The 15,911-nt window shown below is 35.2% G+C and overlaps 1 protein-coding gene across 2 annotated transcripts in view; it reads left to right on the top strand.

Annotated features, from left to right (window-relative positions):
- plpp3 (phospholipid phosphatase 3) overlaps positions 1 to 15,911 on the top strand; it is a 66,078-nt gene that overhangs the window by 29,077 nt on the left and 21,090 nt on the right. The window contains exons 2-3 of one of the 2 annotated variants that reach the window (XM_056445426.1): positions 8,954 to 9,111; positions 15,594 to 15,874. In XM_056445426.1, coding sequence (XP_056301401.1) covers positions 8,954 to 9,111; positions 15,594 to 15,874 — 439 coding nt within the window. Of the gene's footprint in view, positions 1 to 7,686; positions 7,842 to 8,953; positions 9,112 to 15,593; positions 15,875 to 15,911 lie in introns of both variants that reach the window. The other variant, XM_056445427.1, reaches the window with a different exon arrangement.

The raw sequence follows: 15,911 nt of genomic DNA, 5'->3' as shown, positions 1-15,911 counted from the left end.
TCCAATCATCGTAAATGTAGTGCAAAGGCTCAAGAATGAGTCCGTCGTCCTACTTGACCGGTAGAAATCAGCCACAGAACTTTAACAGAGCGGGGTCACATGACACGTAGGGAAAGTAATTGAAAAAATTGTCCTGGAAAAATTTGATCGATTATAGGTTCTGAATGGGAATTTCGATTACTTTTCGATTAATCGCCCTGTCCTAGATAATGGTAATCGTGCTACTTTTTGTTGTTAAATGATCAAATCAGATGACTTTTTTGAGGGCCATGCTAGAATTTATTTGGTAAATTTGTTTCTTGTTGTAAATTTGATTCAATTGTAGTTTATGCACATATAAAAAGTGAAAAATTAATAAAAGTTTTAAAAGGTTTTCATACTCAGTTGTGCGCATATGTTTTTTACGCACATTTTGCTATTTTAATAAATTTTAATGCAAATTTTTTAATACGATATTCCAAAATATGCATAGAAATAGGCAGATGGAAAAAAGCTATTGTTCATTAGGCTCATATTACAGCTGAGTGTCAGAGTGCACATGGAAAGCGTATACACACTCAACCCAAGATCCGAGACACTTTAAATGACAACCTTCTCATGAACTTTCTGAACATAGGGTTTTTGGGCTTAGAGATGAACTGGGAGTTCACAATATAACATAGCGCAGGCTCAACAGCAGTAAATTTGCACATCGAATAAGTAAATAGATCTTGACAAGGACATTGGTCTGTTTGACATGGCTTTTAATATTTTTCACATGGCTTCCCTGACACGAGGATACGATAAGAGCTGTTTAACTTGGACAGCGTCCTCTTTGTGTCTGCAGGTCAGCCCTCGCCACTCATTAGCTGCGGTCATGGGTCCATTGTGACTTAATTTATTTCTATTTAATTTACTTTGCTGCGACCTCAGACTAGTGGCTTCCTCCCATCCCCTTTTTCTTCAGTCTCTCATAGTTACTGAGCACCGTAGTTACTATTGTACCAGAAAGGTTGAGTAGAGAGAGTTACAGTAGATTAAAAGATGTAAAACAGCAAATTGCATCTGAATATATCTCACATTAAACCGTTGAAAGATTTCCACAGTATTGTTTGAATCACTTTGGAACAGGTTAACTAGAAAAACAGAAGTGCTGAACTGCTTGCAGAAGCACCAGGATTCAAAAGGCTTGTTTTTTAGCCTGACTCGTTATAGTCAGGCAAACAACACGCAGCGGTGTTAGATAATAGTTTGTTCCTCAAATCTGTGGAAAAATAAACCAGTTTGCAGCATTCTCCATTGTATCTAACTGAGAACAGGCTTTAGCTTCAGAATGTGAATCATTCTGTGAATCACGTAAATGATTGAATGTGAATCAGTCAACGGCTCATCAATGATTGAATGTGAATCATTCTGCTAGGATAACGTTTTTTGGAGCATCTTGAGGAAAGATTCTCTTCGGATTGTGCGGTTGTGCCATACACATTGTCTTTTGTTGCCTAAAAACCATAAAGGGAGGGTAAAAAAGGGGGACTTGGCATACCAAGTTGTTCTCGTAGTGATGGCATGGGCGGTATAACAATGGAATACTAGCATGATACAGGCTCTCAGCCAGCATCATTGAGTATAGACAGAAGGCTTTTCACAAACACATTGACATAATGTGGAGGTTTGCATACAGAAGCACATTTTGGAACTATTTAGGTTTTGTGGCCTCTCCGTTCTCCTCTTTCAGTTGTTTTAAGTATGTACTAGGCATGGGACGATAACCGTTTTCAAGGTATATAGCTGTTTGGAAAAGTCAAGGTTTTAAAACCATCAAAATTTTCTGAAACCGTTCCTAAAGTATGAGTATGATCTTTTTTATTTACATTTTTTTGTTGTTTTTAGGACAACAGTATCTTCCGCAGAAAAGATATCCAAAGATGCCGTTTTAAATAGTAATTTTAAGTCTAATTTATTTAGCCTGACATGTTTACTGTAACAAAATATTTTAAATGTTTCCCAAAATAAAATATATTGTGCTCAAAAGAGAAAAAAGTTTTAGTTTTTTACCCAGACTTTTAAAAAGAATATATTTTAGAGCAGTAATCATGATACCGTAATATTTTTATCCAAGGTTATCATAATGTGAGACTCTTATACCGGCCCATGTCTAGTATGTACTGCGGTGAACACAACGTTATGCCAGTACACAACATATTTAACCCGTTACACAATTTTTGGTCTGACTGAATATATTTTGTTTTGGTTTTAAATACATATTTCACACAAGAAATTGGGATCATTTTTCTCAGCCTTCACTTCTTTGAAACCTGTTCAATTTTCTTTCTTTTGAACAAAAACATACAATTGAATTACTAGCCCCCCTGAATTATTAGCCCGCCAGTACTTGTATTTCCTCCGGGTGCTCCCTCACAGTCCAAAGACATGCGGTACAGGTGATTTGGGTTGGCTAAATTGTCCGTAGTGTATGTGATTGTGAATGAGTGTGTATGGATGTTTCCCAGAGATGGGTTGCAGCTGGAAGGGCATCCGCTGCATAAAACATATGCTGGATAAGTTGGCAGTTCATTCCGCTGTGGCGACCCCGGATTAATAAAGGGACTAAGCTGAAAAGAAAATGAATGTATGATTTGTGAGCGGTGTATTTGTATATGCTTAGCACTGTATATGAATATGCATTAGCAAATGCTGAAATACGATCACCAAGACTTGGCTTTTCCAGACATTCGAAGTGTACTTGACCTTGTGGTCAGAGCAGATCTGAAAACATCACAAGCAGTGCCAAGAAGGAATGTGTGTCCATGTCTGCATGTGTTTCCGCATATGAACCCTATGTCCCACGGATTCGCTCCACCCAGTTTCTTATCCCATAAATTGGCTAGGCCAAGTTTCTTTGAGCGTCCCCCTATTTGAGCACCTGTGAGAAAACCCCCACAAATCCCTTTATTTTTACAGGTGGTAAAGGCATCTACCGCCTTTAATACTGGTAATGCCCATCCGTCTGAAAAGAGGGAGAGAGGAAAGAGGTGTTTGACCGCATGTAGATGAAGTAGCTTATGTCGTGCATGACCTTATGTCTAAAAACCACAACATAATATTCCTTTGAATATGTTTGAATATTATTTCACCCTATGTTTAGGAACATAGCTTTTGGAGGTTGAGGTATAAGTCGATTTCGCAAGCGTAGAGGCCCAGAGGGTCGATTGAGAAACATTGTTTTTCAAAATGTGCTTTTTTCCCAGTGCTGGTATGATCTTACATCTTAAAGGTTTGGTTTATTGTATGTATATACAGTTGAAGTCAGAATTATTAGCCCCCCTGTTTATTTTTTTCCCCAATTTCTGTTTAACGGAGAGAAGATTTTTCTACACATTTCTAAATATAATAGTTTTAATAACTCATTTCTAATAACTAAATTATTTTATCTTTGCCATGATGACAGTAAATAATATTTCACTAGATATTTTAAGACACTTCTATACAGCTTAAAGTGACATTCAAAGGCTTAACTAGGTTAACTAGGTTAACTAGGCAGGTTAGGGTAATTAGGCAAGTTATTGTATAATGATGGGTTGTTCTGTAGACAGTCGGGGAAAAAATATAGCTTAAAAGGGCTACTAATTTTGACCTTAAAATGGTTTATAAAAAAATAAAAACTGCTTTTATTCTAGCCGAAATAAAACAAATGGGACTTTTTCCAGAAGAAAAAAATATTATCAGACATACTGTGAAAATTTCCTTGCTCTGGTAAACATCATTTGGGAAATAATTAAAAAAAAAAAAAAAATTAAAAGGGGGGCTAATAATTCAGACTTCAACTGTATGTATATATATATGTGTATGTATATATATATGTGTATATATATATGTGTGTGTATATATATATATGTATGTATATGTATGTATGTATGTATGTATATATATATATATATATATATATATATATATATGTATGTGTGTGTATATGTATGTATGTATGTATGTGTGTATATGTATATATTAATTTATATATATATATATATATATATATATATATATATATATATATATATATATATATATATATATATATATATATATATATATATATATATATATATATATATATATATATATACACACACACATACACATGTACATATACATATACACATATATATATATATATATATATATATATATATATATATATATATATATATATATATACATATATATATATATACATATATATATATATATACATATGTATATACATATATATATATGTGCGTGTGTGTGTGTTAGAAAAGATCAGTCACCACGGCTGCAGTCTCCTCTCTCTCCAACCGCAAAGAGCCCAAACGCCCCCATCTCTCTTTCGCTCCAAACACCGTTCCAGACGTTTGGGTGGTCGGCGTAAGCTAAGCTTTGTTTTTCTTGCTATTCACACATTTTACAATCCTTCAAGGGGAACTTTTCAAAAGCTCCCACCACAACTTTGCGTCTGATGTTTAGTTTGCTTTGATTCGAAAATATGTATTTATTTTTCCCGCCATTGGCTGGATGATGACAGCTGACGTGTGTTTTGCAGGATGTGTGACATTTTAATGATTCAGCCATTTCGGGCTGTAGTCCCAGTCTGGCATGTGTTTCTGTCAGAAAAAAAATAAGCTGGTTTAGATGCATACCGAACTAATGTGCGTGTAGTTTGTTGATGGTTTCTATACCAAGGGAAACCCTCCACAACATAAGTCTTCAGGTTTTTGCTTTAAACCACAAATAGTGTCTCCGTCATAGTTCTCTTATGAAGCAGAAAGACATGAAACAAACTCTTGTGAAAATGTTTTAGCGAAACCACAAGTGAACCTGAAATCTCAACATAATCTGTCTCCGAAATGTCCACACACTGTCTTTGTTCCAGATTCTAGTAAGCTGCCTACATAGACATCATCATAGCCTCATTTTTATCACAAGCATATATAAATGCCACATTATGCGAAACAACTACTAAGAACTTGTTCTGACCAGATTCTTAGGAAACACTACATATATTCTTCAGAAATAATACAGCACTTCTAAATAAATCAAAATGGTGGACGAGTCAAGACAAATTGTGATTTATAAATGCAGATGCGTTCATTTTGACCTATTAGCTAACATCAAACACAATTGGAATTTTGAGATGCATAGAGATTTTGTCTATGTATGTTTTACTAAATCAATTATGGCAGTGATTTCAACGGTAAAAAACGGTAAAAAATGCTACGGTAAAAATACGTAACCAGGTTAACAGTATGTTTCCTTAATATATACAGCAAATAACCGTAAATTGACTTTTCCTGAATTCCCTACATGGCACATCACTTTTTATGTCTTTTGTTGACATTACTATGGATCTTTTTAGTTGTTTCCCTCATCAGTTAAGTACATTTAGAGGTTTATGTTACATCTAATGTTGATAAACAATGTTTATTTCATGACTTTAATTTATGCGTGTCACCATAATGGTGTTTAGTAGCTGTGTGAATGACACTGAGCACCTTCTATACCAGGCATGGGCAAACGCGATCCTCGAGGGCTGGTGTCCCTGCAGAGTTTTGCTCCAACACTAATCAAACACACCTGAACACCCTAATTAGTGTCTTCAAGATCACTAGAAAGCTACAAGCAGGTGTGTTTGATTAGGGTTGGTGTAAAACTATGCAGGGACACTATACTATTCTATACACTGATACACTTTTCTACTTGTGGGAAAAGTAGTTTGTGATGAGCATTGGTTCATTATGTAACTTCACCACCTGCATATGGCTGTGTTAACGTGTCTAACTGAGTAACAAATGATGTGTAGATGTTGGTACTTCGAAATACAGACATATTACATCAAATAAATTAATGAAATACGGTAGTTTACTGTAAAAATGGAAAGTACTTTTACAGTTTTTACCGTATTTTTAACAGTAAAATACTGGCAACCACAGCTGCTGTTTTTTTTTACCGTAAATTTTATGGATTTATTTTTTACAGCGTACTTATTGAGTCTCGTGATTGTATGTAGCTCACTAAGTTTTGAATCAAGACTTGCGCTAATCCAGAATTGATGTCACAGAAATTCCCAAACCAGCAATACCTTTTACAAAATTACATTTTAGTCCCTCAGTAAAACACTAAAACCAAAGCAAGATAAACTTTGATGGGTTTGGGGTTTGTTGTGATGTCTTATCTGTTCTGAATTAGTTCTCTGCATACAGTATTTGAATAAAAGCTTTGCTTAATGCCATTAGGCTGCATTGTCTTTAACTGTAAGCTACTTTGCGCTGACAATAGCCCTGAACCCGAGCCAAGGGGAAGCCTCTCTTGCTATTGTGCCGCTTTCCACAAATGACTTAATTAGCAAACGTGCAAACTGTTACTTCAAAACAATGTGTATTAGATAGACAGAATGTTATGTGCGCTTGTGTACATGGATCTTGTAGTACCAAACTCTTTGTTTAAGATTAGATAAGGGTCTGCCGGTGTCAGATTTGGTGAGCAAATTATTTGATGAGATTCTCAGTCCTTCTGCATTAATTCCTTTCACATTTGAATGCACTTTTGCTCAAGATTAAGGCTTTTGCAGTTAGATGGCATGCTTTTTACATTGCAATCAGTATTTTTGTTTCTTTTTCCAGTCATATGATGTCCTTGAAACAGGATCATTTTCAGTATTTAGTATGGTTATTAACTAGTATTGAATTGAGATTTTAAGGCATGATTTGCCACTGAATAGAAAAGAATTTGTATAATAAATAAAGTAAATAAGGTAATTGTGGCTTTTCATCGTTCAATTCTTTCTCAAAACATTTTACATTTCATTGTTCAGACAATTTTTTTGTCAGAATTCAAGAAATCCTTTAAGTTTTGAGACAAAACTGCAATTATTTTGAAAAGAATTCAGAATTGGAGTTTGCATGTTCTCCCCGTGTTCGTGTGGGTTTCCTCCAGGCGCTCCGCTTTCCCCACAATCCAAAGACATGCGGTATAGGTGAATTGAGTAAACTAAATTGGTTGAGTGTATGTGTGTGCATGTGTATGGGTGTTTCCCAATGCTGGGTTGCAGCTGGAAGGGCTTCCACTGTGTAAAACATACAGTTGAAGTCAGAATTATTAGCCCCCTGTTTATTTTTTCCCCAATTTCAGTTTTACGGAGGACAGATTTTTGGAGACTTTCTCCAGAAGAAAAAATATTATCAGACATACTGTGAAAATTTCCTTGCTCTGTTAAACATCATTTGGGAAATATTTAAAAAAGAAAAATAAATTCAAAGGGGGGCTAATAATTCTGACTTCATTCAACTGTATGCTGGATAAGTTGGCGGTTCATTCCACTGTGGTGACCCCTAATGAATAAAGGGACTACGCCGAAGTAAAATGAATGAATGAACGAGAATTCAGAATTATAAGATATGATCTATTTTTCTCACCATTCTGACTTCTTATCTAAACACTGACAGAGCTGTAAAAGTCACAATTGCCTTTTTGTATTCTTTGCCAAAACCAAACGTCTTAAATCAAATCTCTCTCATTTAAATAAGAAACAAAATACTGATTTATTTATTTATTTTTGTTTTTTTGTGCAATTTTAAAAAAGCTTCATGAACATTAGTCATGCCAACCATCCCTACCCTCTCAGGTAAGTGTCATGACCCACCCCACGGGGTCTGTGTGTGTGTTTTTGCGTAGTCATGCTGCCCTCGATGGTGTTGCATAAATCGACAGTGCAGCCGTACCAGCGTGGGTTCTACTGCTCAGACGACAGTATCCGCTACGCCTTTAAAGACAGCACTGTGCCCTCTTCTGTTCTGATAGCCGTGGGCCTCCTCCTGCCCATTGCCAGCGTAAGTGCCCCGCACTGGGGCCTAAAGACAGGGGACATGGGGCCAGGCAAGCGGGGTGACCGCATTGGGAAATCAGCCTTTTGAGAGAGTCATTGTATTTTATAGCTGCTTTATCCACATTTTTCCTTACCCCCGTGATGCAGTGCATGAATTATGAGCGTAGCTTCTATTGTACTGTAAACCAAAATTAATAGTCTCCTCACAGTTCATCCATTGAATGTAAAAAGGCAAATATTGCAGCAATATTATAGATGTATACTCAATATTACTGTATTGTATAGGGAATGCTAAGGGAAAATAACCTGTAGGAGCAAAACACAGTGAAATGCCAAGCGCAAATAAAAATATATCAGACAAAAATATATCGATTCGTTTTCACTATGTGGATTATATGTAACACAATTTTATTATCCGAAGTGATTATTATCAGTATTTCTGTATATATACAGAATATATATATATATATATATATATATATATATATATGTATGTATATATATATATATATATATATATATATATATATATATATATATATATACAGATATATATATACAGATATATATATATATATATATATATATATATATATATATATATATATATATATATATATATATATATCCAACGCAATCTCACGGCAATTTGTAACTTTTTACGATCTAATTCGTACAATTTATTATTTTATTTTTTGTGGATTTGCTCATCACCCAACGACGGTTGGGTTTAGGGGTGGGGTTAGGTGCCACGCCTCCTTTTAAAAATCGTACATTTTCGTACGACTAAACTCGTATGAATGTATACGAATTATCCACTAAAGTGACGAAACGTAAAATCCTGATATATCTGCAGTCATCACATGCTGAAAAAGGTGGATAGCTGAAAGTACCAACTGTAGACAGCCTAAATGTACATTTCGACTCTCTCAGAAACTGAGCTACCATGTCGGACCCCCATCTGTCCTACCTGGTATTTCCCATAATCCTCGGCTGCTGTGTGCTGTGCTGTGCCGCTACCTGCGTGTGTCTTTCTGTGACTGACCTGAAATCTCTCTCTTTCTCTCTCTCCCTCTCTCTCTATCTATGTGTGTTTGTGTGTGTGTTTTGCTGTAGCTGTCCTGCCTTTCCTGATAATTGAAACTAGCACAATCAAGCCGTACCACCGCGGGTTTTACTGCAGTGACCAGTCCATCCAGTACCCGTATAAAAACGGGGACACCATAAGCGATGCCGTGCTCTGTGCCGCTGGCATTCTAATTGTCATCTTCTCCGTAAGTTACTCTTATATATATATATATTCATATAAATCTACCACTTATTCATATAAACATCCCATCTACATCCCCTCACCCCCCCCCCCCCCCTATTAGATCAGTAGATTAACTGTAGGAATAAATGGTGACTTTTTAGCACATCCATAATCCTGTTTGAATCCATTAACCAGTCTTCCCCATTCCATCTTTTCATTTAAAATGAGTCGAGTAACTCCATTTCAATGGATTAATCATGGTCAGGGCTACCTCAGACTTTCTGTATGCTCTCTCTCTCTCTCTCACTCTCTCTCTCTCTCTCCCCTCTCCCCCTCTCGATCTCATTCTCTCTTTTCTATTTCATCGTTTCCTGTCTGCATGTGATTAGTGATGCATTGCTGTTTTTGAGTTGGACTTTTGGTCAGAAAAGTTAAGCGCAGAAACAGCGATGCTAAGTTATTGTTAAAAATGTTAAAATCGTAATAATTAGGGATGCACCTTCATTTTTTTGGCGACAGAAAATTATCGGCAGAAAGTAGCATTTTGGACCAAATTAGTATAAACAGGCAAAATATGATGTGTTCACTGAATAAGAAAAAGCTGTTCAAATAACGCACTGACAGGACATTTCTATGTTGTATATACACTCACCGGCCACTTTATTAGGTACACCCGTCCAACTGCTCGTTAATGCAAATTTCTAATCAGCCAAACACAGCAGCAACTCAGTGCATTTAGGCATGTAGATGTGGTCAAGACCATCTGCTGCTGTTCAAAACTGAGCTTCAAACTGGGGAAGAACGGTGATTTTGAACATGGCATGGTTCTTGGTGCCAGGCAGGGCTGGTCTGAGTATTTCAGAAACTGATCTACTGGGAATTTCACGCACAACCATCTCTAGGGTTTACAGAGAATGGTCTGAAAAAGAGAAAACATCCAGTGAAAGGCAGTTCTGTGAGCGCAAATGCCTTGTTGATGCCAGAGGAGGTCAGAGGAGAATGACCAGACTCAGTTCAAGCTGATAGAAAGGCAACAGTAACTCAAATAACCACTCGTCACAACTGAGGTCTGCAGAAGAGCATCTCTGAACGCACAACACGTCCAACCTTGAGGCAGATGGGCTACAGCAGCAGAAGACCACACCGGGTGCCACTCCTGTCAGCTAAGAACAGGAAACTGAGGCTACAATTCACACAGGCTCACCAAATTAGACAATAGAAGATTGTAAGAACGTTGCCTGGTCTGATGAGTCTCCATTTTTGCTACGACATTTGGATGGTCGGGTCAGAATTTGGCGTCAGCAACATGAGCATGGATCCAATTGAGCATTGTGTCAATGCCACAGCCTACCTGAGTATTGTTACTGACCATGTCCATCCCTTTATGACCACAGTGTACTCATCTTCTGATGGCTACTTCCAGCAGGATAACGCACCATGTCATAGTTTGATTCATCTCAGACTGGTTCATCTCAGACTGGTTTCTTGAACATGACAATGAGTTCACTGTACTCAAACGGCCTCCACAGTCACCAGATTGGGATCACCTTTGGGATGTGGTGGAATGGAAGATTGGCAGCCGACAAATCTGCAGCAACTGCGGGATGCTATCATGTCAATATGGAGCAAAATCTCTGAGGAATATTTCCAGTACCTTGTTGAATCTATGCAATCAAGGATTAAAGCAGTTCTGAAGGCAAAAGGAGTCCAACACAGTACTAGTAAGGTGTACCTAATAAAGTGGCCAGTGTGTGTACATGTTTGCAAAAGCACTACTGTGCTGTCATGGCAATGCTAGTAAAATGGCGCCTTTCGAGTTGTCAAATTTTATTGCCTTGTTTAATTGTCATTTTTCTATCACTGTAATTTTAACGATTGAGTTAAAATTTAAAAGTCTTACAAAATCACTTCATATTATTTAACTAAAGCATAAATAATTATTACAAAGCATTTTCAATTGTGGTTTTCAGCCAAGTGCATCTAGATTTTTTGGTTTTGCCAGGATTTTCATTTCAGTGCATCCCTGTTGATAATATAATGACAGAACCCTTGTGGGGACAAATTACTTTCTTTTTAAAGGACTCTTATGTAACTAATATACACTAAAAATATGTAACTAAGATTTTAACTTCAACCGCTACATGTTATGAGTTTTATCTACTCATCCAGTTACTTAAATTTGGACTCCAAACACTAATTAAAACAAAACTAAATGCTAAACGCACACAGCACAATGAAAAAAGTTGGCTAAACTCACACAAAATTCAATTAGAGCCTCTAGATAAATCTGGATAAGACATTAAACCACCCCCACAGCTGCCGAGGTGTTGAATTAGTGGACATTCGCAGCCCTCGTGACAGCTGGCGAAGGGTTCACCTCTCGCGAACGAACCCCGTCACCTGCATGGCACATGTTAAATGACGAACAAGAGCCAACGCAACACTAAACCAGATAGCGCAATTACTTTTGCGCTCACATGGAACTCCAAAACAACCAAAATCCAACACATCAGACGAACCCCAAATGGAACAAAGTGGTGAAAGATGAGGGAAGCAGTCCTAAAATACAATCCCCCGAACACTGGCCCAACACCAAGCTATGACTCCATGGAGATCCCGTATGGAGACATGCATGCTTCACTGTCTGGACTAGACATGTTCCCATGCTCAGCAATTCTTATGATTAAAACAAGGACTGTGTATGCGTGTGTATGTATATGTGTGTGTGTGTGTGTTGGCACCCCTCACACAGCTGTAGTTAATTAGCACTGTCTCCAGTCCTAGTTTGGTTAGGCCCCGGGGAAGGCAGTCCCACTCTTCACTACCACCACAAAAGCGTCCCTCTACATTTTGAAGAGACATAAAAAAAATACATATGAGATAGTAAATATCTCATTAAGGCATGGTTTATGTACTTCATAACCCCTGCCTATGCCGTCTGATTTAAATCCTGCCGGTTACAAATGATGCAGACCTCCGCTTTTAAAACCCCATGCTCCTACTTCTCATATGAAAGCCATAACTTTCAGAAACATATAACTTGTTTTATATCATTAAAGTATCACCAGTAACAGGCAGGCCATGCTCAGTCATAACTCCTGTGTTCTCCTTTCTTTCTCATTTTCCTCTTGCTTTTTTTGTTGGTTAATGTGCTTCCCTAACCGATTCGTCATCTGCATGTGTATGTCTAACCTCACCCTGCATGCCCATGACCTGACCACCAAACTTATTATATTATATGACACATTATTGTTTGTGGTGCGATTTCACACATTTACAAAATGTACTTTGATATTATAGCTCTGTTCCAACATCTAGGGAGCCATCTTGCTACAATGACAGGGATCTACTCATTTTGAAAGCTTCCAGTACATACAAAAAACACATAATCGCCAGTGTTGAGGAGGTTACTTTGGACATGTAATAGATTACAGATTACAAATTACCCTATTTAAAAGTAATTAGTAGTGTACCTTTTCAATTACTTGATAAAAGTAAAGTAACTGATTACATCGGATTACTTTTTGATTACTTTTAAGTTTCTAATGAATATTTTCAACTAAAGCATTTTCAAGCATTAATACCAAGCAGGTGTGACCTTACAGTAGCTCGGTTTACTATTAGCATTTCAAAATCTTTCATCACTTGAATTAAGATTATATTAATTTAATTTTAAAGTACAGCCACCACAAAACCAGACCTTATAACAAACAAAGTGTTTACTGTTACATCTAAGCTATTTTTGCAATTTTCATTTTTAAATCAAAGCAACTTAAACCCAAGAAACAAATTATAGTATATAACAGCAAAAACTAAAAATCCAATAAGTCCAGGTGTTACGCATTTAAAATACTATAGTAATTTATAGTAAAGGGAAATATTTAGGAATGAGCATTATATTGTATGTATGTATGTGTATATATATATATATATATATATATATATATATATATATATATATATATATATATATATATATATATATATATATATATATATATATATAGATAGATAGATAGATAGATAGATAGATAGATAGATAGATAGATAGATAGATAGATAGATAGATAGATAGATAATTTACAACACTTCATTAATAAATTACACTACATAATGTAGTATCTATCATAAACTAATAGTACCATTACCATAGTATACTTTAGCCTTTACTACAGTAAACTATATATATAGACCTTCTCTCCCTCAGTCATCTTTCCGTCAAGGAAATTTCTTGTGTTAGCCTATTTTGTTGGCGACATCACTGACCAGAGAGAGAGGTGGCAGTAACGCACCAAAAAGTTTGTTGTCGACCACCGAAAAACAGGATGAAGAAGAAATCGTCGTTCCGCGATCAGTAAATGTAACTATGTATTGACACTACTGCGCTACTTGAATAAGAAAATAGCTTCGCTACTGAAAAGCTTTTTGATTTAGAAAGTAGCGACGCTACCGCCACACTACTGAGAAATGTAGTTATAGCAGAATAGCAACGCTTTAATAAATGGCCTTAGCAGAAGGCATCGTGCATATCAAAAACAGCCAAAGCAACAGATTAATATTATTCAACATATCCCAGATTTTTAAACAATATGTTTAGATGTAACCCAATTTGTAATCTTTAACATTTTCATAAGGAACTGTAATTTAATTATACATGTTTTTTTCTCAGTAACTGTAACGAATTACTGTTACTATTATTTTGTAATTAAATTATGTAACGCCGTTACATGTAACTAGTTACTCCCCAACACTGATAATCGCACACTGTCAGAATAGGTATTATATTCGATTTTAAACTGTGTAGCTATAATACACATATATATATATATATATATATATATATATATATATATATATATATATATATATATATATATATATATATATATATATATATATATATATATATATATATACATATATATATATATATATATATATATATATATATATATATATATATATACATATATATATACATATATATATATATATACATATATATACATATATATACATATATATATATACATATATATATATATATACATATATATATATACATATATATATATATATATATATATATATATATATATATATATATATATATATATATATATACATATACATATATATATATATATATATATATATATATATATATATATATATATATATATATACACATATATATATATATATATATATATATACATATATACATATATACATACAACATACATACATATATATATATATATATATATATATATATATATATATATATATATATATATATATATATATATATATATAAAATAAATATGTATAAATATGATTTGGACATACTATATCTGGTATGTGATTATTGTCACATGACCTACCAGTGTCATCACTTCTGCAATTCATGTCTTCTATGACCTCAAAGGTCCAGACAGAATCTGCAGATTTTATTTGATATGTCTATGCAGAATTTCGTAAAGAAATCTGTGGATCTATGCAGTATTATTTTGAACGTATTGACCTTATTCTTCGATGCGGAAGTGCGCTAGTTTTTGCGATTGTTTTAGAACTTCTGATTCAGCTCCCTATGAGAGAAATGACTAAGAATAAAAAACCGCAGAAAACGGTCACACTACTCGCTCTACAAACAAGTGGTTGCATGATTATACAAATAAAACAAAATAATATAATAAAAAATATAATATAATAATATAATATAATAAAAAAAGAAGTGGTTGCATGATTACACAAATAAAACTAAATAATATAATAAAAAAATATCAGTTTGCAACATCAAGCAGCAGAACGAGCTGTTTTTAACATCTGAAAATGAATGGAAGTGAATGAGAGCGGAAGTTTCGAGCAGATTCAAATGGCTGCGCCCGCTCGTACACAAAGAATAAGGTGAATAAGAGATGAAAACGTAACAAAAAGCAACGACTTAACATTTATTTAACGTTAACAATGCAAATACAATTAGAACCACTTGTTTGGTAAACAAAACTATAGTACTTTCTCATATAAGACCACTAAATCTTATTGCATAGTACATAAATCATAAACATTTGCATATTATTGCATAATATTACTGAAATTAATATGAAAACTGAATAAATATAAATGTACACATTTTAAACAGTAAATAAATAGATTGAATCATGGAAATCTGCAACTTTTTTTGGCCGCAGATTCCATCTTGGTATCACTGACATCTCTTTTTCTCATAATACTACTTTTCACATAAATATAGTCTGAATGTATTGGAAGCAAATCCAAGCATCACACAAATTGGCTCAACTTACATTTCATTTTCATACAATTTGTCATTAGCATGTTGCTAAGCTAACGGCCTTCACACCCTGAAAAAAGGTAAAAATACATAAATACATACCTGTCAGATGTTTGGCTCTAGGTTTTGGAACAGAGTCTGTTTGTTGTATTAATCTGTGCTATGGTTGATTTTTTTTTTTTATTCTTTGTGAATGAATCGTTCTCCAGATTGTGATTGGCGAATGCTACAGGATCCATTACCTGAGCCAGGGCTCCAAATCGTTCGTGGGAAACCCGTACGTCTCCGCCCTTTACAGACAAGTGGGTGTGTTCATCTTCGGCTGCGCTGTCAGCCAGTCGTTCACAGACATCGCCAAGGTCTCGGTTGGACGCATGAGGCCACACTTCCTAGACGTTTGTCAGCCAAACTACTCTACCATCGACTGCTCTATGGGATATATTACTGAATACACATGCACTGGAGATGCCGGCAAAGTACAAGAGGCCAGGTGAGATATTCAGCACTTACAGTATAGGCACATACTG

Source organism: Danio aesculapii, chromosome 20 (assembly GCF_903798145.1).
Source record: "Danio aesculapii chromosome 20, fDanAes4.1, whole genome shotgun sequence".
Classification (NCBI taxonomy): domain Eukaryota; kingdom Metazoa; phylum Chordata; class Actinopteri; order Cypriniformes; family Danionidae; genus Danio; species Danio aesculapii.
This window is presented reverse-complemented; position numbering and strand designations above follow the sequence as displayed.